We start from the raw sequence: 23,606 nt of genomic DNA on the forward strand, positions 1-23,606 counted from the left end.
AACATCTGTTGCATGGGTTTGCAATGTGTGCATTTCATTGAGGGTGATACACTTACATTGCGTTTGTGGCAGTGTTTGCGTTTGTGTGTGTGTGTACCTGTATCCACGTTCATTGTTTTGTTGTCCTTCTCTGCGCGCATGTGCGTGTGTATGTAAATGAGCTCTCCTGGCGTCTGGTAATAACATCTGGGGTTAATTAGTGTGAAATTACTTGATTTGATGTTCCTCAGATTCAGGGTCTCCTGTCTCAGTACTTCTCCATTTGGACCTGCTGTGCCTTCCGTGAGGGCGTCTCCTCTTTCATATCCCCGTCGCTCTCGCCGCCTCCCCCTCCCCCCATTCTTCTCTCTCCCCCTCCCTCTGATACGCCATGAATGCGCTTTGTTCATCCGCAGCGTGCACAGCCTTGCATGACAAGGACGTCTGAATGTTGAACGTGCTGTCGCGCGCTATGTGACGGAGGGGAAGGAACCGTGCCACCGCGCACAGGACGTAACCGTCTCCCGTGTGTCAGAGTAGACCCAGTGGACGTCAGTCAGTGGGACGCAGCTCTTCCCCTGAAGTCCATTCAGCCTAAACAGGCCTGTTCGTTGCAGGTAGGCCATGTGGCTTGTGCTCAGTGTAAAAGACTCCATTACTGCTTGCATGAGTGGCTTATTTATGAGCCTGGTCGCTAATGCAGCAGTTCGCAGGCAGCCCAGAGATGTCATTAAGACTGAGAGAGAGGGCTGGAGTGGCACAGAGTCCGACAAGGGACAGAGAGCAGGTACAGGAGATTGTAGGAGGGGAGGGGGGGGACAGAGAGGAAGGCTTTTACTGATACCATGCAGAAACTGAGGTAATTTGAGGGAACATGCTTTTCAGGCTGGAGGACTGAGATAAACGTGTCTGTGTGTGTGTGTGACAGAGAGGGAGAGAGAGAGCAAAAGAGAGAGAAAGGTGAAAATCTGCCCTGATGTGTGCTCTGACAGGACAGACCCAGCTCCCTTCCCTCTCTCTCTCTCCAAGGAGCGGCTTTTCAACCTGACATTTATTCTCGGCTATGAGGAGAGCGGGGTGAGGGTCAGCAAAATATCTTTATGAGAAAGGGGGGAGGGGAACAGGACTAGAGGGAAAGGAGAGGTGTAAGGAAGGTTAGAGGAAAAAGGTATGGGTTTGGGGCAGGGTAATGAGTTTGGGGCAGTCGTAGTGGTATGGATGTGGAAGAGAACAGAGCAGAGCAGTGGCATTTGTAGAGAAGTTAAACACTCGCTTTGAGGATGGCGAGCAAGAGCACCAGTATTGAAGAGAGAAGCCGAAGAGAAAGGTGAGGGTAGGCCAAGGAGCGGGTGGCAGGGGGCAGGTGTCGTAGGGCCAGGGCGTGGCCAGGGTAATGAGTTTGCTCCGTTGCCAGGTGCGTGGGGAGATGAACTCCAGCAGTTGCAGTTGGTGAGCCCAAGGCCATGCACCTGCTCCGTCAACTACTGCAGTTGGGCACTGCTATCCTACACAGGGGCAACCCCGGTCGGGGCCAGGTCTGCTTGGAGATGTGTGTGTGTGTGTGTGTGTGTGTGTGTGTGTGTGTGTTTATTATCGCCTATAGGGAGTCTCTACATCCTAGGCAGAGGGAGAGCTTTAGCTATATTATGACGAAGTGTTTGCTTTGAAAATATTACAGATATGTAATTATGGATATTGCAGCCTGCAAACTGAATTTTAGACTGTGGTCGGTATGGTCCAGGGCAGACTGGTTGAGGCTTGCGAGCCTTTAAGCCCGTATTTAACCAGCCCAGTTGGATCCGTCTGTAGAATGGCAGGTATAGACAGTACCCATGGACACGTTCAGTTGCCAAACATTGTCGACCGTTCCAAAATGTTGTGTCTTGCTGAACACACCCCGGGGGAACTGTGTGAGCAGGCTGTCTGGCGGCGGTGTAGACCGGGGGTGGGGTGGGGGGGTTAGGTGCTCCCTCTGGCAGCTCTTTGGTACCTCTAGGGGGCCACTGTGAATCACACACCTGGCTCAGTGGCTCTCAGAGATGTGGCTCTTAGAGATGGGCTCATGGAGCCGTTAGCTTACTGTGGAACCATTACCACCCCAGTGCCCCCAGTTTCCCATTGATGAATCACTCTGTCACTATCTTCTCTCTCCCTCCCCCTCTCCCATTTCCATAGACTTGATCTAATCCTGACCAATCGTGCTGGAGCATAGCAATAGGCTCCGTTCCCTCAGGCAGCCTCATAATCAACCCAATTCTACTATCCAGGGTATGTGTGTGTGTGTCTGTGTCTGTGTGTGGGCGTGCAGTGTTTGGGTCTAAATGAATACTATATTCCATTTTATAATACCTGTAAGGGAATGTGGAGTGTGTAAGCGAGATTCCTGAACAATCATGTCTGTGTATCTCTGTCTTGGATATGCATCTGTGTGTGTGCATGTGCTGCATGCATGGCCACAGTATGTGTGGGTCTCAATATACATGTATGGAAATATGCTAATGGTAGAGGAGGAGGGGAAACGGAGTGGGTGGAGTGGGTGGAGTGGGTGGTGTGGGTGGAGTGGGTGGTGTGGGTGGAAGATATCATGTGTGAATAATGTCTGTGTTGCATAAAGCTTTTTAGTCTTTCTCCATCTTGGCTTTAATTTTAAAAATATTTTTTGAACCTTTATTTGACTAGGCAAGTCAGTTAAGAACAAATTCTTATTTACAATGACGGCCAACCACGGCCGAACCCGGACGACGCTGGGCCAATTGTGCGCCGCCCCGTGGAACTCCCAATCGCGTCCGGATGTGATACAGCCTGGATTCGAAGCAGGCTGTATCTGGTTTGGCTGTTCAGTATGCCTTGGTCATTTTGTGTGTCGTTGTCTTCGTGTTAATGTCAGTGTGCGTGTGGTTACTTTGACCGGAGTGTGTAGTGTATTGTGTCTAGTGTGTGTCTTTGTTTCAGTGTCAGCAGATGTTACGGCAGATTTCAGGGTCTTGGAGCCAGTCAAGGAGAAACATTTAACAGCAAGCCTTCAGTGACACCCTCCTTTAACTAGCTCCCTCCAACCAATCTCCCTCTCTTTATTTAATGACTAATTGGCTATGGGGCCGGGTTGTCTTAATGCTCGTGTGTGTTTCTGTCAACCTTGGTGTGAAAAGTGTATCTGTAAGGGTGTTTCCTACATGTGTCATTCCATGGCTCTTCATCTGTGTGTTACATTTGATGTGCTTTTTGGACAGAATTCTTCCAGTGTGTGTGCGTGTGTGGGCGCACACACGCACTCCCAGCAGTGTGTCTGTGAATCAGTTTGAGTGCGAAATCTCCATCTTTCACCTCACCTCCAGTGAGTATCTTCATCATCATAGATCATTCATCAGACTCTCCCTCGTGTTTTATGGAGACTCAGCTCTGAGCACGGCAACTCTCCCTCCTCTCTCTATCGAAGCGGTCCCTTCACGGAGGACACTCAGACCCACATTACAGCTGAGTGAAACGTTCGATCCAGCAGTAGAGAATGCTGTCTGACTCCTCGGCGTCTCGCTGGCTTCCAAGATCCAAACTCTGAAGCGGTTCTTTGTCAGATGATGCGATGCAGTGATGTCACGCGTTTCTGAGTGCACTCTCCTTTCTTCTTCTCTTTTCTTCTTCTCTCGGTCATCTTTGCCTTCTTCTAGATCATCTCCCCCCTTTTCTCTTTTTCGTGTCACATTTTCTTCCGGGAAATTCCCTTTGTTCTTAGTTTTCACCTCTGCCCTGTTTATTCCTGCTCGTAGCCCCTCCCTTACCGCTCTCCTCCCTCTCATCCCCCCCCCCCGTGTCTCCCCCTCCCTCTCTCCCTTTGTCTAAACTAGGCACTCGATGAGGGCATTCTCCCGGTCTGTCCTTGAGTGTCTCTATGCATATAGTATCCATCCAGACCTTGCGACCCCTTTCCACTTAACCCCTATCACAATCTCACATCAATCAACCAAACAATTATCTGCACGAGGTCATACGTGACCGGGGATTTCCTGCTCAAAAGCACTGCTGATGTTGCCACTGTGCCACCGCTGCTACGAACAAGCCTGATCCTTTTTAGTTTGATAAAAAGATACAAGGATGATAGTTTTATTAGTATTTACGCTACAGTATACCAAATGGCAGTTTTGTGGATCAGGGTTTTGTGGTTACATTGTTCATTTCGACGTTTTTGAAAACCTTGGTATTGTATCGTAAATCATCTTCCCCTTTACAGTGGGCTCCTCCACTATCACCACACACACAGTCTCCGGGCCAGGTCTCCGGGCCAGGTCTCTGGGCCAGGTCTCCGGGACAGATTGTTCTGTTCTATGTGCTGTACGATAGTAATCCATTTCACTGTCAAATTGCTTTATTAGCACGAGAGAAGAATGTACAGTACGTATTGCCAAAACGCACTTTGCAAATGGAATGATTGATTAACAATATTGGCATCCTAAAAAAAAAAATGATCAAGATTGTCAACGCAACGACATTCAGTAAAAACAACAATCAAGGATGTGGTTGTGTTAGAAATGAAAAGTGGCAAAAAAACATAAATAAACATACGATGGACAGTAGCGAGTCATCCTCGAGTCATGCATTGGTAGTCGTGCACCAGGGTTAACTGTATGTTATACTGGGCTTCCCAGACGAGCCTCCAGAAGTAGGCCAGGCCTCAAATTGATGTGACCCAGAAACAAAGAGTCAAGGAACATTTTCTCTCCAGGTGGTCTGGGGAATCAAGTTTTTTTTTTACAGGAGTTTGTGTGTGTGTGTGTTCTTGTGTGTGTGTGTGTGTGTGTATCCCCTCATCGAGTCCTAGTCTTGGCAGTACTGGGAGTTGTGGGAGCCACATCATGCATGTGTTTTCACACAGTCTGGACACTTGATTATCACATTGAATTGTTCATGAACCATGTGCTCCCTCTAATCTCTCTCTCTCTCTTTCTCTCTCTCTCTCTCCCTCTCTCTCTCCCTCTCTCTCTCTTTCTCTCTCTCTTTCTCTCTCTCTTTCTCTCTCTCCCTCCCTCCCTCTCCCTCTCTCCCTCTCTCTCTCTCTCTCTCTCTCTCTCACTCTATTTCTCTCTTTCTCTCCCTTTCTCTCTCTTCTCCTGTACACAGCACTTTAGCCTCTCTGCTGTCAGTCTAACCGAGCTGTGTGTTATTTAAAGTGTCTCTGTGTGTGAGATAGTGTACCGGTCAGAGGGCAGTCACTGTGGGAGCCATATCCAGCCTGACAGAACACACGAAAGCCGCAGAAACACATCAATAATTCACCTTTAATCAAGGGCTCAATCGGCCCGCTGAGACCAGTGGCAATGGATGCATTTCCCCTGTTGTGTGTTCATGGCCTCCCGGACAATTCCTCCCATCTTCCACTTCTCTGGTTCTACCTATGTGAGTTTTCTGTGACAGTATGGTTAGAGAGTAGGGCAGAACCCATTTCGTCGACTGGTCTAATGTTTAGTCGATAGACTGTTGGTCGACCTAGGTTGCATTAGTCAAGCATTAGCAACAAAAAAGGCACCTGTCAGATTTTTCCACAACTTCTATCTCGAAGGCCATCAAACTGCTAAACAGCAATCACTAACTCAGAGAGGCGGCTACCTACGTTGAGACCCGATCACTGGACACTTTAATAAATGGATCACTAGTCACTTTAAACAATGCCACTTTAAATAATGCCACTTTAATAATGTTTACATATCTTACATTACTCATATCATATGTATATACTGTATTTTATCCCATCTACTGCACCTTGCCTATGCCGCTCGGTCATCGCTCACCCATGTCCTTATATGTACATATTCTCATTCACCCCTTTAGATTTGTGTGTATTAGGTGGTTGTTGGGGAATTGTTAGATTACTTGTTAGATATTACTGCACTGTTGGAACCAGAAGCAACAGCATTTCACTACACTCACATTGTGACCAATACAGTTTTATTTTATTTTATTTGAACTAGTCAAATGTATTCCACATATCTGACTTCCCCTTTGCTTCCCGAGCAACCAAACATTCCCCCGTTTCGAGTTCATTTGTCATGTTTGTTGTCACATGTGTAACGGCGTTCAGAGTTTTTCTAACCAATTTTTTAATATGATCATTATGATATGCTATAGGTCTTATTGGTCACATGCATGCGATGCATTTAACTTTTTTTTTTAAACAACACATTTATGAATGTGCCGGTGAAGGATTGTCATTTTGATTTAAAGGCGTCAATGATTCTTGGCGTAGGAAAGAATATGTTTGGGAAAGTTATTTTCTGACTTGGCCCCACATTGATTGGGCATACGTAGTAGGCATATCACACTGCCAGTGACGGACTGAGGCATTGCTTACACAGTTTATCACCTCAACCGCAAACTTCAACTTCCTCCCTATGTTGTTTTATTTCAGTTGTGTTTTGTCCCTTTCTGTTAAGTGGAGGGCTGGAGCACTGAATCGATACCCGTGGCTCGTCTGTTTCAATAGGGACAGCTCATCTAGCCAGGGCTGCTCGAATACTTCGATATGCAGCTAGGGAATACTCTCTCTCTCTCTCTCTCTCTCTCTCTCTCTCTCATTCCTTCCTTCTTTCCTTCCTTCCTTCCTTCACTCCCTCACTCTCCCCTCTGATTCTTTCTCCTTACTTCTCTCCCTCCCTTCCTCCTTCCCGCTTTCCCCACGTTCTTGTGTCCCCTCCCTCACTCCTGTTTGATTTCTCTGGCCTTATAAAACAGTAGTACAAGCTGTTCTGCCCTGATCATACAGGAGAGTCCTCAGGAGAACTCAATAGATGTTAACGATGACAGTGGTGATTACGTCGAGGTTGCACTGCTCAATGCAAAGCAGAGAAATGGGGAACATGCTCAACTCATCTGAGATCTGTGAACATGGTTTTCTTTGTGGTTGTCTTTTCTTTTTCAAGTTTCAAGTTTTTATTAGTCTGATGTGCAGATACACGTTGTTACTTGCAGGTACCTTTTCAACAATGCAACAACAATAAGAAATAGTAAAAGATAAGAATACAAACATAAAGTAAATGGCTCAATAGAATAGACATTTTAACATAAGTATAATACAGGAAGGCACAATTTATAGTCCGATATTTACATATTTTGGGGAAGCGGGGATTGGGGGAACAAGTGTTTAAACTGTCCAGTATTTAATCATAATAAGAGTCTGGTAGCATCCGTTTTGATGTGTAGCATGAATGTACAGTTGAAGTCGGAAGTTTATATACTATTAGGTTAGAGTCATTGAAACAAATTTTTTAACCACTCCATAAATTTCTTGTTAAAAAACTATAGTTTTGGAAAGTCGGTTAGGACTACTTTGTGCATGACACAAGTACTTTTTCCAACAATTGTTTACAGACCGATTATTTCACTTATAATTCACTGTGTAATAATTCCAGGTTGTGGGGGTGCTTTGCTGCAGGAGGGACAGGTGCACTTCACAAAATAGATGGCATCATGTGGAAGGAAAATAATGTGGATATATTGAAGCAACATCTCAAGACATCAGTCAGGAAGTTAAATATTGGTCGCAAATGGGTCTTCCAAATGGACAATGACCCCAAGCATACTTCCAAAGTTGTGCCAAAATGGCTTAAGGACAACAAAGTCAAGGTATTGGGGGGGCATCACAAAACCCTGACCCCAATCCTATAGAAAATTTGTGGGCAGAACTGAAAAAGCGTGTGTGAGCAAGGAGGCCTACAAACCCAATTCAGTTACACCAGCTCTGTCTGGAGGAATGGGACAAAATTTACCCAACTTATTGTGAGAAGCTTGTGGAAGGCTACCCAAAATGTTTGACCCAAGTTAAACAATTTAAAGGCAATTCCTCCAAATACTAATTGAGTGTATGTAAACTTCTGACCTACTGGGAATGTGATGAAAGAAATAAAAGCTGAAATTAATCATACTCTCTACTATTATTCTGACATTTCACATTCTTAAATATAGTGGTGATCCTAACTGACCGAAGCCAGGGAATTATTTTATAAAGATTAAATGTCAGCAATTGTGAAAAACTGAGTTTAAATGTATTCGGCTATGTAAACTTCTGACTTCAACTGTGTGTGTGTGTGTGTGTGTGTGTGTGTGTGTGTGTGTGTGTGTGTGTGTGTGTGTGTGTGTGTGTGTGTGTGTGTGTGTGTGTGTGTGCACGTGAGTGATTGCATCTGTGCTATGGCATGAAGAGTCAAGTGCAGGTGGTCAGTCCAGTTGAAGTGGTTCAAGGTTTTCTTTATGTTTTCTTCATTTTCTTTATTCTCGCCGTATGGGTAATGGTTTGTAAGCTCTCAGCTCGGCACATGCTTTTCCTGGTATAGTATGTTTACTTCCAATGGGAGTCTGTGCTTCTGTATTGTGGGAATGTGTTAAAAGTGCTCTTAACAAAGCGCTTCCATTATTGATCAGATCCTCAATGCTCCAACAAACAGTAGCGGTGATGTCTAGCAGAACAAAGACCAGAGTAACTCACTCAACTCACAAGGAATCTCTGCTACTAGGGAATGTACGCTAATTTGACCCAACGGCATCCGACACTCATCCGACACCCATCCGACATGCTTGTAGCTGAAATTGACATATAAGCGCCGGTACTGAACTGGCCCGAGGCCCGATTTTAAATCCACTCTAACAGACTAGCAGACTGACCCCGACCCCTCTGCTCCTCAGGAGTTGGCAGACATGCGCCACATCCACTCCAAGGTGAAGAAGCAGTACCAGGACAAGATGGCCGAGCTGGCCCACGCCAACCGGCGGGTGGAGCAGCACGAGACAGAGGTGAAGAAGCTGAGGCTGAGGGTGGAGGAGCTGAAGAAAGAACTGGGTCAGGCAGAGGACGAGGTGGGCACCAACACACACCACATTCACTTATACATGGATACATATACAGTTGCCTGCGTAATTATTGGGAGCATTTTCTGTTCTTTCGGGTCTATACTTCAAAACGTTGGAGTTTACATCAAACAATCACATTGAGGTTAAAGGTCAGACTGTCAGCTTTAGTTTGAGTGTATTTTCACCCATATTTGTTGAACCGTTTAGAAATTACAGCACTCTTTCTACATAGTCCCCCCATTTTAGGGGAGGTAAAAGTATTGGGACCAATATATTATTTATCATTCATTTTGTATTGGCACAAAATAATTTAAAACACAACCAAAACAAACATCATTTGTAGAGACACGAGCAGTGCGTGCTATGAATATGGGACCAAATACTTCACTTTTTGCTACTTTAATAAAAATATAAGTGAATTTGTCCCAATACTTTTGCTCCCCTTAAATTGGGGGAATATGTACAAAAAGTGCTGTAATTTCGAAGCGGTTCACCCGATTCACCCGACTGGAAATACCCTCAATGTAATGGCCGTTGGTGGAAGAAGGTGAGGACCAAGGTGCAGCGTGGTACATGTTCATCTTTTATTATTTGAACTGAACACTGAATAGCAAAACAATAAAGAGAACAACCGAAACAGTTCTGTCTGGTGCAGACACAAAAACAGAAAGCAACTACCCACAAAACTCAGGTGGGAAAAGGCTACCTAAGTATGGTTCTCAATCAGAGACAACGATAGACAGCTGCCTCTGATTGACAACCACACCCGGCCAAACAACAAAGAAAAACAAAACATAGAAAATTAACATAGAATGCCCACCCTAGTCACACCCTGGCCTAACCAAAATAGAGAATAAAAGCCTCTCTATGGCCAGGGCGTGACACTCAAATTACACTGACAGAAGATTAACGATGTCTTTTGGGTGATAAAACTTAAAGAGACCGCATTCCATAGCATGAGTTAATGTTTCTATAAAATACCTTTGTATCTTTGTCTCGGGGCTCTCAACGAATCATCTGAGGGCGATTCGTCGACCAGCCATCATTAACGTAGAGCACTCAATCGATTCACTTTATATATGTGTGTGTTGTATTGACCTGCTCCCTTATTAATAAGTGAATAAAGATTTAGTTGAAGTATAACTCGCACTTGTGTAATCAGTTTGTCTCTCCTCATTTGATAGTAAGAAAATGAACCACCACAAGAGCCAAAGAAGAAGAAATGCTTCACTGCCCCAACAATTACAGAGGGCAGTGTAGATACAGTACATACTGTCAGTGTTGGGTATTTAGGATTTTGATCCAAAGTATTCAATGCAGAATACTGATTCTGGGATTTGTAGTCCGGTGTGACTGATTTGCAATGACTGATTTCTCTCTCACACTTTCTCCTCCCTCTCCTTCCTCCCTCCCTCTCTTCCTCCATCCCTCCCTCCCGCTCTCCCCCACTCCCTCCCTCTCCCCCAACTCCCTCCCTCCCAGCTGGATGAGGCCCATAATCAGACCAGGAAGCTACAGCGGTCTCTGGATGAGCAGGTGGAGCAGTCAGAGAACCTCCAGGTTCAACTGGAACATCTGCAGTCCCGGTACGACTGATTGTCACACACACACACACACACACACACACAGGGGGAACAAACCCACAGTAGCCTACACACCAAGACGTGCAGGAAAAGCACACGTCCACACGTCCAGTTTCCTACCCTTCTCAGCGGTCTTTGGTGGTGCATGATGTTTAATCAGACAGTGTACTATATGGCTGCCATGCTCCTGTTATGAACTAGTTCTCTCAGATATCTTAGCTGGAGGAGATTAGCCCACTGTGAGGCTTGTGTCTTAGTTTGTCAGGCAGGCAGCCCTGCTCACACTAGGCCATTCTTTCTGTCCCCTCCTCTCTTTCTCCTTCCTTTCTCTTTCTCTCACCCTCCTATGCTCTCTCTCTTTCTCTCTCTCTCTCTCTCTCTCTCGCTCTACCTTATCATTCCACCCGCGTCCCAGCTCATCCACACCGACAGCCAATCGCGGGCCGCCCAGCCATGGTTTACCGTAGTAACACGGAGCCTGCGTACAGCATAGCGGTGCTGGCCCCCTGTAGCTTAGCAGAGGAGTGACAGGCGTGTTGGCATGGAAACGCCTTTGAGGAACACACACACACACACGGCCTCATGGAGCCCTGACAGACCTGGAACAGTGAGGGAGTCAGGCCCCATCAGGCTCCTAGTATAACACTGTACTGTACTTGGATGAACTCGCTCTAACCACATTAACCCTGATGCACGGGTCGTAGCTGGATAGAAGTGGGAATATTAATGCTTCTAAAAAATGTAATATTCACGGATAATGGATTTTGAGATTTAGTGGTTGTCCGCTACCTCTCCCAAGAGTATTTTACTATCCTATCACTCCTCTCTCTCTTTCTGTCATTTCTTTCTCTCCCATCTTTTCCAACCAAATGACATGTTTTCTTTGATCGTGCTCTCACACTCTCTCACCCCTTGGTTTGTTAAAGGGATAGTGTGACATTTTTGGCAATAAAGCCCTTTTTTCTCCTCACCCAGAGTCGGATGAACGAGCATGCTAGCTGTTCCTATATGCTTCCAGTGATTGCGCCAACACTAGTTATCAATGGCTCCAGAAACGACCTGCACCTTCCTTCAAACTGCACGGGGAGACATAAAATAGTATCCATGAGTTCATCTGACTCTAGGGAAGTAGAAAAAGGAATTGCTAAAATGTCGCACTATCCCTTTAACCAGGGGAATAGTTCCCACCACATCCCAGCATGTCTGTCTGAGATATAAATAGTCTAGTGGTCTCCCAGCTCCAGCCCAGTCTATGATCATAAAGCTAATGTCTAAATCAATGCAGCAGACCAGGCCAGGTGATCCGGGAAAACCTTTGTTGCATTCTGGGACAGCCAGTACTGTGTGTGTGTGTGTGTGTGTGTGTGCGTGTGCGTGTTTGCGTGTGCTTGCGTGTATGCGTGTGTGTGGTGGGAGAGGAGTGGTTAGGGGCCCAGCTTACCACATGCTTGTTTTACTGTAGCTTGTTAAAAGTCCATCCTTCACATTGATTTAACAATCAATTCTCTGTGGATCATCTAATCCTGTGCACACACGCTCAATGCCACTCACACACACACACACACACACACACACACACACATAGTCCATACACACATGACCTTTGGCCCCCGGGTTTGTTACAGGCCTATGGTCAGGGCTGAGATGCAGACGGCGGGGTGCTGAAGCGTGTGGCTATAATGGCCTGGGAGACATGGAGAGGGAGATAAGAGATGAACACAACAGAGAGAAATACAGGCAGACATACAGACAAAACGAGCCACCATGAGAAAGGTCTCTAACAATGGGGGGGGGGGGGGGTGTTATTGTAACGCTGTCGCCATGACGCTGTCAGAACATTGTTAAAACAGAAAGGTCCTGATCCGGAGTTGTAGTGATTTCATGTGAGGCTTTGTGATACTGTGCCACTCCAATCTGTCACACTGGGCATAAACAACCAGCCACTACTAAGGCTGAGGTGTAGGCCTATTCTACAAAGCAGAATCAATGAGTTAGCCAGCTAACTTGCCTTAATATTCTGAAAGAACTTTTTTTTTCTTCTGGAAAATAAGCTTTAAATGGGCATGGTCAACAATTGACTCAACAACCAAAAACACATGTCTAAGTTTAGCTTTCTTGATTAACCATAGTTGTTCATGGTTGTTTATGGAAGTTAGCTGGCTAACTCATTGCTCCTGCTTTGTAGTATACCTCTTTGGTCTGAAGACTGACAGCTTAATGGTCCACAAGAAACTGTTCAGGAACAATGTGTGCATGTGATGGTAATGCATGTGCATGTGGTAAGAAGGGCTGTTTATCTTTCTGTGTGTTGTGGCATTTCTGGTGGACCGGCAGGACGTTCAGACCGCTCTTAAATAGCCGGGCACTCTGAAGGCAGGTAGAAAGTGGATCAAATGAAGCATGTTCTTTTCTATTGATTTCCCATCACAGTAGAAGGCTTGTCGGTTTAGCTCAATCAGGGGGCCAAAGCCGGACTTCAAAATGGGACGCAGGTTGTGAAGCAACAGCGTTATTAGCACAACTCTGGCTGAACAGTGAGAGGCTAAACACGCACAGCCTCCAAAGATTTGAAGCTGCGGATGTTGATGTTGTGTGCGCTGCCATTTCAGGTTCTTCTCCTCCCAGCTTGTGTCTTTTCTGAGGAGCCGCGCCAGTGGGTTTGACATGATCTGAGAGGTAGATTTTACATCGCAGAAGAGATGGAGGATTAGAAAAGAGAGGGAAAGCGAGGGAGGGGAAAAAAACGTTTGGTTTAATCTATAGATTTAAAGGGCTTAGAATTTTATTGAGATTATTTGAGATCTTTCTAACCTTGATTTCTCTCTCCTTTCAGTCTATCATATAGCCTTCATAATGTATATTCCCAAGGAGTGTGTCACATTGCTATTTGATATTGGACCAGCTGTGAACAGACAGAAATAACAAATTAGCCAGTTTCGCAAGGCTGTTGGCTTTTATAGATTAGATTGATTTGCATTAGTGCGTTTGTTGCGGAGGTTTTGTTGTCGGAAATGTTGTGGAAAGAAATTGGGCCCGAGTTTGATCAATTAATTATAGTAGCAGCATGAAAATATAGACTACCCACTGGGCACAGACATAATTTAATTGTCTAGTTTTGATTTTATTTCGGTTGAGTTGCCAGCTACAGTGAATTCAACGTAAAATCAACAAAACGTTTCAAGCCATTGGATTTAAGTTCAAAGTTGTGTGAAAAAAAGACGAAATTCCCTTACGTTGACGACTTTTTTACAAATCACATTTCATTTTGCCCAGTTGGTATCGTTTCTCTATCCCCCCACCATACCCCTCTCAATTAAATTCAATTCAAGGGCTTAATTGGCATGGGAAACACATGTTAACATTGCCAAAGCAAGTGAAGTAGATAATAAACAAAAGTGAGATAAACAATAAAAATGTACAATAAACATTACACTCACAGACATCAAATGTCATATTATGTCTATATGCAGTGTTCTAACAATGTACAAATAGTTTAAGTACAAAAGAGAAAATAAATAAACATAAATATGGGTTGTATTAACAATGTTGTTCACTGGTTGCCCTTGTGGAAACAGGTCACAAATCTCTCTCTCTCTCTCTCTCTCTCTCTCTCTCTTCCCCCCCAGATGTACTGTCTCACATCTTAACATGGCCTTGCTAAGTGTTTGGGCAATGGAAAAGCTTTTAGTCGTTTAGTGGGTGACTGTGGTCAAAACACTATTATGTGTAATTTAGCGCCATTAAAAGGATCTCTGTTCCTGTCAGTGAGTCCCCCAGTAGAGTAACGTGGCACGGGGAACAGAGAGGGTCCACCCAGGCCTCTGGCACCATCATACTAGCCTGATTCCACATCTGTTGGCGTTGTCTTCCTAACTCCTGTATATGGTCAATGACCACAGACATTGACAGGACAGCACAAACAGACCTGGAACCAGGCTAGCATGACACCACAGAGGATGAGAACAGAGAGCAGTAAATGGGGAGGCAGCACTAACACAGATACAGCTTCTTGGCAATAACATAGTATATTCTGCAGTAGTTTTCCCCTGTAGCGAACATACCGTCGAGGCTGACTCTCTCTCTACCTGGGTGAATAACCGAATTTGACGGAGAGTGATCTCTGGCTGTGTGGGAGGCTGTGTTCTTTCTCTTTCTAAACTGAGGCTCAGTTCACCCTGGAGCCATTCTAGCCGTGCGTCATCACAATACACACGGCAGCGCACACTACTGCAGGTCCACTTCGCACAGGCCCGCCCATCTATCCTGGACATTTCTAGAAATAGTTCAACTCGCGCATGTTTGCTTTGCTGCTTGAGCTGCAGCTCAGACCGGGGTCCTCCATAGTTGAAGAGGGAGTGGATTCATTATGTGAGGCTGTGTTGGGTCTTTTGATGTGTAGAGTGAGGCACTGAAGCCTGCGGGTGAGGGATCAGAGGTGGCCCCGCAGAGCCACCGTGTCACGTTCGTGTCACTTTGTCTCCCAAAAGGGATGCTGCATGGGGCACAGCTCAACACTCACCTAACTCATATTGAACACACTGAATAAACACTGAACGCTCAAACTGAACAAACACTCAAAGCTCACTAAACACACACTAAACACACTCTGAACACACTAAACACACACTGAACACACTCTGAACACACTAAACACACACGGAACACACTGAACTCTCACAATGAACACACAGAGAACTCACACTGAACACACACTGAATGCTCACTGAACACACATTAAACACATATTGAATACACACTGATCACTCACACTGAACACTCACTGAACACTCACTGAACTCACACTGAACACTCAAACTGAACACATTGAAACCTCACTAAACACACACTAAACACACACTAAACACACTCTGAACACACACTAACCACTCAACACTCACACTGAATACGCTGAACAAACACTGAACACTCACACTGAACACACACAGAACTCATACTAAACACTCACTGAATACACACTGATCTTACACTGAACACACACTGATCTTACACTGAACACACACATAACACTCACTAAACACACACTGAACACACACTGAACTTACACTGAACACACACTGAACACTCAATGAATGCACGCTGAATACTCAATGAACACACACACACTAAACACACACGGAACTCACATTGTACACACTGAACAAACACTGAACACAGAGTGAATGCTCACTAAACCCACAGTAAACACACACTGAACACACACTAAACACTCACATTGAACAAACACTGAACACATTGAACAAATGCTGAACACTCAGACTGAACACACCCTGAACGTTCACTAAACACACACTGAACACACGCTGAACTCACACTGAACACTCACTAAACACACGCTGAACACTCACTGAACACACTCACCCCTCTATTGCTGGTATTGTTGCACACTTGAATAATGTCACCGACCTTCTAGCATGTAGAAGTTGAGAACATTTCATTTTCTTTTTTTAAATCACAAGACAGCACGTCAGACATGCTGCCTTTATCATCTCTAGGTCTTCTTTCGATGGTCAATAGTCTCTGTATCACAAATATGTCCAATCTCATTCTCTTATAGGACATAAACGTGTAGAAAACACATGTTCACATTATAAAACAGTAAATAGGTGAAACTATGGACTATTCTATTCTCGAGGTTACAGGTGGCTAATTTCATATCTCACTACGACGCACCACCTTGCCAGTTGGCTAGCTAGGCACTCGGTTACTAACACAGTAGGTGTGTTTCTCTGTGCCTGGAGAACTTTAAAACAAGCATCACTTATCTCTCTGATACCTTTACTTGTTTATACATTCACTTAACATGTGTAGTAACACTTTCATGCACTTAAGGCCATCTTTGCTCACCTGAAATCACAAAACATACACGGAACATTTGACATGTATCATCACTAGATGATAATACATGTCTATTGATACTGCCTGTATCATCACTAGAGCTGTGTTCGAATACCCATATTAACATACTGTATACTACATACTTAATGAAAATATACTACATACTATATACTATTAGTTGATTTTAGTATACTGTAAACAAACGGTATCCTTTCAGTTGAGCATACTAGCGCTACACCTGTCTACCGGAAGTTGATGCGGTTGCTATGCAACCTCGTGTTAGCTTGTTAGCATAACAAATTACTAGCTAGACACTTCAGGTGTGTTCGTAAATTCAATCCGGAGTGCCCGAGTCCGCTCTGGGCGTTCGTAAATTCAGAGTGTTGCCAGATTGTCCGTTTGTAAATTCAGAGCGCTTCCCTCTCGGAACGTTCAGATGGCACACTGGACGCTCAGGCCGAGGAGTAGGTGGTTGATCCGAGCGTTCTGACCGACACAACGGCACACAAGCTAACCGGTTAGCTTCATCCAGACACAAATGAGAGAACACCTCACTCTGACCATGTTACTCGCCCTAGCAGAGCTGGTTAGGCTGTTTTCATGTTTTCCAGAGCGTTGGTGACTGCAACTATGCCGCTGACATTGAGCATTACTTAGTGATAACCACAATAACCATCTTATATCCTAAAATACTAGTCTGCTTTACAGTACCATGTGAATGAGCCACATGTCTAAAGATATTACCCATAATAATAATTTGAAAAGGGGGGTGTTAGCAAGTTTATTAGCAAGTGCATCGGTGATGTTGTACCCACGGTGACTATTTAAACCTTCCCCAATCAGAAACCGTGGATTGATGGCAGCATTCGCACAAAACTGAAAGCACGAACCACTGCTTTTATCATGGCAAGGCGACCGGAAACATGACTGAATACAAACAGTGTAGCTATTCCCTCCGCAAGGCAATAAAACAAGCTGATTATAAGTATAGAGACAAAGTGGAGTCGCAATTCAACAGCTTAGACACAATATGTATGTGTCAGGGTCTACAGTCAATCACGGATTACATAAAGAAAACCAGCCCTGTCGCGGACACCGATGTCTTGCTCCCAGACAAACTAAACAACTTCTTTGCTCACCAAAACCTGTTGGTTCTACTTCACCGCAGCCAACGTGAGTAAAACATTTAAACAATTTAACCCAGGCAAGGCTGCCAGTCCAGACGGCATCCCTAGCCGTGTCCTCGGAGCATGCGCAGACCAGCTGGCTGGTATGTTTACGGACATATTCAATCAATCCCTATTTTCAATCAATCCCTATGCTTCAAGAGGGCCACCATTGTTCTTGTTCTCAAGTAAGCTAAGGTAACTGAGCCAAACAACTATCACCCCATAACACTCACTTCCATCATCATGAAGTGCTTTGAGAGACTAGTCAAGGATCATATCACCTCCACCCTACCTGACACACTAGACCCACTCCAATTTACTTACCTCCCCAATAGGTCCACCGGCGACTTAATCACAATCAAACTGCACACTGCCCTAACCCATCTGGACAAGAGGAATACCTATGTAAGAATGCTGTTCATCGATTACAGCTCAGCATTTAACACCATGGGTCTCAACCCCGTCCTGTGCAACTGGGTCCTGGACTTTCTGACAGGCCACTCCCAGGTGGTAAGGGTAGGAAACAACATTTCCACCCTGCTGATCCTCAACACTGGGGCCCCACAAGGGTGCGTTCTCAGCCCTCTCCTGCACTCCCTGTTCACCCATGACTGCGTGGCCATGCACACCTCCAAGTCAGTCATGTGCTCCCTCTGCTGTTTCCTGAAGTCCACGATCATCTCCTTTGTTTTGTTGACGTTGAGCGTGAAGTTATTTTCCTGACACCACACTCCGAGGGCCCTCACCTCCTCCCTGTAGGCCTTCTTGTTGTTGTTGGTAATCAAGCCTACCACTGTCGTCTGTAAGTCTACCATAACAGTGGTAGGCTTGATTACCAACAACAACAACAAGGCCTACAGGGAGGAGGTGAGGGCCCTCGGAGTGTGGTGTCAGGAAAATAACTTCACGCTCAACGTCAACAAAACAAAGGAGATGATCGTGGACTTCAGGAAACAGCAGAGGGAGCACCCCCCTATCCACATCAACAAGACAGTAGTGGAGAAGGTTCCTCGGCGTACACATCACAGACAACTGAAATGGTCCCCCCACACAGATAGCGTGGAGAAGAAGGTGCAACAGCGCCTCTTCAACCTCAGGAGGCTGAAGAAATGTGGCTTGTCATAGAAAACACTCACAAACTTTTACAGATGCACAATCAAGAACATCCTGTCGAGCTGTATCACCGCCTGGTACGGAAACTGCTCCACCCACAACCCGCAAGGCTCTCCAGAGGGTATCCCGGTTTGCACAACGCATCACCTGGGGCAAACTACCAGCCCTCCAGGAAACCTACACCACCCGATGACACAGGAAGGCCAAAAAGATAATCAAGGACATCAACCATCCGAGCCACTGCCTGTTCACCCAGCTATCATCCAGAAGGCGAGGTCAGTACAGGTGCATCAAAGCTGGGACCGAGAGACTGAAAAACAGCTTCTATCTCAAGGCCATCAGACTGTTAAACAGCCATCACTAGTGGCTGCTGCCAACATACTGACTCAAATCTCTAGCCACTTTAATAATTAAAAATTGGATGTAATAAATGTATCACTAGTCACTTTAAACAATGCCACTTTATATATATATTTTGTACCCTACATTACTAATCTCATATGTATATACTGTACTCTATACCATCTACTGCATCTTGCCTATGCCATTCAGCCATCGCTCATCCATATATTTATATGTACATATGTACATTCCTTTACACTTATGTGTAAAAGGTAGTTGTTGTGAAATTGTTAGATTATTTGTTAGATATTACTGCACGGTCAGAACTAGAAGCACAAGTATTTCACTACACTCGCATTAACATCTGCTAACCATGTGTATGTGACCAATACAATACAATTTGATTTGATTTTGAGTCTGTCAGTGACTCAGTCAGTGACTGTCAGTCAGTCCCAGGCAGACAGTGGTGGCTGGCCCAGGGTTGTTAGCTACCGTAGGTTCGTAAGTGCTACTGTCTAGAAACTCTAGTTGTTCAGCAGTGTAACTGCACGGCCCGGGCGCTGGTCTGGTCTGGGGGCTTGGCTGGGCTTCTCCTCTCATCGCTAATAAATCCTCTTTTTACCTGGACAGCCGGTCCGTTTACCCAGGCCAGACTCCGACGACAGGCATTGTCTGAAACACAAGTTTCCTGACGGTTAAGCTGTAGTGTCCTAATAAAGCGTGACAGCAGATCGACGGAGCCTGCTGTGACACAGAGGAAGGAAGGAGTTGGAGAAAGTAAAAGAGAGAGAAGGAGGGAGCGGGAGAAGGTAAAGAGAGAGCAAAACAGACAGCAAATAGAGTGTTTGTTGCTTTAAGGAATTAACTGGGTCTGCTTTTCTCTTGTACCTGTTTGTCTTTGTCATTATGGCGCAGACTGAGCTGACTGCAAACACGCAGGTATGATTTTAGGCCCAAGTTAAGACGATGAATCATCTCAAAATGATGATCAATTCGGCAAACGGCTGGCTGATAAATAATGTAAGCTTTTCTCTGAGCCGCAGAGGGATTCATTAGAGCTCGGTCCGATGGGAACCTTCTGCTGAATTTCAAAAAATGTACCTGGGTTGTAGAGAGAAGACCCTCCTTTCTCTTTTTTCTTTCTTTCTTTCTTTCTTTCTTTCTTTCTTTCTTTCTTTCTTTCTTTCTTTCTCTCTCTCTCTTCTTCTCTCTCTCTCCTTCTCTCTCCTCTCTCCTTCTCTCTCTCCTCTCTCTCTCTCTCTCTCTCTCTCCTTCTCTCTCTCCTTCTCTCTCTCCTTCTCTCTCTCTCATTCTCTCTCTCTTCTCTCTCTCCCTCTCTCTCTCTCTCTCTCCTTCTCTCTCTCCTTCTCTCTCTCTCCCACCCTGTCTCTTCCTCTCCCCCCGCGCTACCTCTGTAGAGACGATATTAGTATTTCACTGTTGTCCAGGTGATATGATCACCAGTATGGCAGCCGTGGCTCAGTAACTGGTCATTGCTGGCTAACTGAGTGTTACCTGGCAACAGAAGCAGCTCCGTTGCCCTGGGTTTTTAGGCAATGGTGAATTATGCAATGTGCGTTTAGCCGACGCAGTCCTGAAATATGCCTTTGTTTACTCGTCCACTGCTAAGAACTCCACAGCGATTTTCTGCAAGAGCTATACCTTAGTTGTTGAGGGAATAATCAGAATTTTCAGGAAAAACTGAATTTTGACAGCACAGGGCCTTTAAGTGCCAGTTGTGAAAAATCGAGATCAAAACCTGAAGTAGCCTTCTCACTCATGTCCACTCACTCTTCCTCTCCTCTGTGTTCCTCTGTTCTAGACTGCGGCGGCAGAAGAGCCCGGGCCTGTTTGGGAAGATGAGGTCAGCTCGGTTCAGCCCGGAGAACCCAGACGGACCGCCCAGCGACCCAGACGAAGAGGAGGAGGAGCTACAGATCCAGATCCCATGAACAAAGGAAGGACACACGGACTCTGACTTAGGGCCTCTTCATTTCCCACCGTGTGAGTCCCGTAGACAGACAGACTGATAGTTGGACGTCTGTGATCTTGACGCCTACTCATCTCCATTGACCTGGCTCATCCTGGTAGAGACAAACACTGGCACAGGGTTGCCATGGACACCTGTCACCCCCTGTACCTGTGAACTACAGCGCTACCAGCAGGGGCCCAGAGGGAGCCCTCGCTACACAATGACTGACAGTACACTACACTACCACACTCCAGTACAACCCACAGTGCACTGCAGTTACAAGCCACCACGGCCTGAGCCTACAGTCCTCGAGCTCCCTACACCTCAACCGCCATTACCATCGCTCCCATATCTTCAACACCCGCGGTGTTGAGAAACGCTCTCTCAATCGCACTACTCAGGCGATTGCTCACGCCTCCTCTTTCACCCTTCCGTCCCTTTGTCTTTGCGTCCCGAGGTCCTTCACCCAGCGAATGTTGTACAGTATCCGTCCTGATGTATAAAAATGTAAAAAACACTCAAGAAAGGGGCGGTGACCTAGCTGTGACGTTCCAGCAGTGTTCTGGTAATGTTATGTAATGCGTTTGGATTTGTGTCGTTAGCTGTACATACAGTTCAGTACAGGTAGGGCGTTTGGCCCTCGGGTCACTGTGCTATGGGTGTGTGTTCGGCGCCTGGCACCTGGGGTCGTCATTACTTCATCAGTGTTTTGGGCTCAGCCTCAGACAGCTAAATCCTTCCAGTGTTCTTGGGAGAGACTGGGACTGGATATGAAGGCCCTTCACTGCTATGTCCCCTTACCGTAACCACGAAGGGACAAGGTACTTGTGTAGAGGACGGGTCCGTTAGACCTACAGTATTAACTTCTCGACATAGTGGGTTGTTCATTCTGAAAGAGAAGTTTGTGGTCAACACACACATCCTTAAAAATGCGTAGGTGCCGGGCTGATTAAGTATATTATAGAAAACAACAGAAAAGGGCCTGCACACTGCAAGGTTTTGATCCGGAAGGATCTTCGTCAGGCCAAGACCCTTGTGGATCGAAACGTTGTCAATGATGTGGTAACTGGGCGCGTATTCAGTGTGCAGGCCTTTCTGTTCAGTTCATTCTGGAAGCAATAAGACATCGGCTATCACTCCCACTTACTCATCTGCTACTGCGGGGACCAAGTTATTTGTAACGGTCATGCAAATTATTTATGTTGATGTTTTTGATAATTGATCTGTACTGTGAACCACAGTGTTTTTTTGTATTTAGCTCTATAAATGTTGTGTACGTATAAACCTTGCGTTGTTTGTCTCTCTTCATGAGCATTGTCTCAGATGTGTGTGTGTGTGTGTGTGTGTGTGTGTGTGTGTGTGTGTGTGTGTGTGTGTGTGTGTGTGTGTGTGTGTGTGCGTGTGTGTGTGTGTACGTGTAAGACTGCATAATATCTTGACAGAGGGTCATTTGAACATCAGAGCCGTCATGAACTCAACGTGCGTGGAGGGGGGGTGTTGTTTACTGTCCTTGTGTTTATTCAGTGGGAATCTGGTCAACAGACGCGGTGTGGGCCAGCCTACTGCAGGGGCGTTTCCCGTAGTTCCATTAAACCCAGGCCCTGCATGTCCTCAGGCACCCTCATTTGTTGACTTCTGTGATCGAAAAAGCCTTGGTTTCATGCATGTCAACATCAGGAGCCTCCTCCCTAAGTTTGTTTTACTCACTGCTTTAGCACACTCTGCTAACCCTGATGTCCTTGCCGTGTCTGAATCCTGGCTCAGGAAGGCCACCAAAAATTTAGAGATTTCCATACCCAACTATAACATTTTCTGTCAAGATAGAACTACCAAAGGGGGAGGAGTTGCAGTCTAATGCAGAGATAGCCTGCAAAGTAATGTCATACTTTCCAGTTCCATACCCAAACAGTTCGAACTACTAATTAAAAAAATTACTCTCTCCAGAAATAAGTCTCTCACTGTTGCCGCCTGCTACCGACCCCCCTCAGCTCCCAGCTGTGCCCTGGACACCATTTGTGTATTGATTGCCCCCCATCTAGCTTCAGAGTTTGTTCTGTTAGGTGACCTAAACTGGGATATGCTTAACACCCCGGCAGTCCTACAATCTAAGCTAGATGCCCTCAATCTCACACAAATCATCAAGGAACCCACCAGGTACAACCCTAAATCTGTAAACAAGGGCACCCTCATAGACGTCATCCTGACCAACTGGCTCTCCAAATACACCTCCGCTGTCTTCAACCAGGATCTCAGCGATCACTGCCTCATTGCCTGTATCCGCTACGGACCCGCAGTCAAACGACCACCCCTCATCACTGTCAAACGCTCCCTAAAACACTTCTGTGAGCAGGCCTTTCTAATCAACCTGGCCCGGGTATCCTGGAAGGATATTGACCTCATCCCATCAGTTGAGGATGCCTGGTAATTCTTTAAATGTAACTTCCTCACCATTTTAGATAAGCATGCTCCGTTCAAAAAATGCAGAACTAAGAACAGATATAGCCCTTGGTTCACTCCAGACCTGACTGCCCTCGACCAGCACAAAAACATCCTGTGGTGGACTGCAATAGCATCGAATAGTCCCCGCGATATGCAACTGTTCAGGGAAGTCAGGAACCAATACACGCAGTCAGTCAGGAAAGCAAAGGCCAGCTTCTTCAGGCAGAAAATGGCATCCTGTAGCTCAAACTCCAAAACGTTCTGGGACACTGTCCATGGAGAACAAGAGCACATCCTCCCAGCTGCCCACTGCACTGAGGC

At 45.7% G+C, this 23,606-nt stretch overlaps 1 protein-coding gene across 2 annotated transcripts in view; it reads left to right on the forward strand.

The window, feature by feature from the left end:
* LOC135547287 (coiled-coil domain-containing protein 102A-like) overlaps window positions 1-22,130 on the forward strand; it is a 61,469-nt gene extending 39,339 nt beyond the window's left edge. The window contains exons 7-9 of one of the 2 annotated variants that reach the window (XM_064976129.1): window positions 8,647-8,817; window positions 10,294-10,397; window positions 20,697-22,130. In XM_064976129.1, the coding sequence (XP_064832201.1) occupies window positions 8,647-8,817; window positions 10,294-10,397; window positions 20,697-20,826 (405 nt within the window). In that variant the 3' untranslated portion in view covers window positions 20,827-22,130. The other variant, XM_064976136.1, reaches the window with a different exon arrangement.
* The last annotated feature ends 1,476 nt before the right edge of the window (window positions 22,131-23,606 follow it).

The sequence above is a fragment of the Oncorhynchus masou genome, chromosome 1 (genome assembly GCF_036934945.1).
Source record: "Oncorhynchus masou masou isolate Uvic2021 chromosome 1, UVic_Omas_1.1, whole genome shotgun sequence".
Classification (NCBI taxonomy): Eukaryota; Metazoa; Chordata; class Actinopteri; order Salmoniformes; family Salmonidae; genus Oncorhynchus; species Oncorhynchus masou.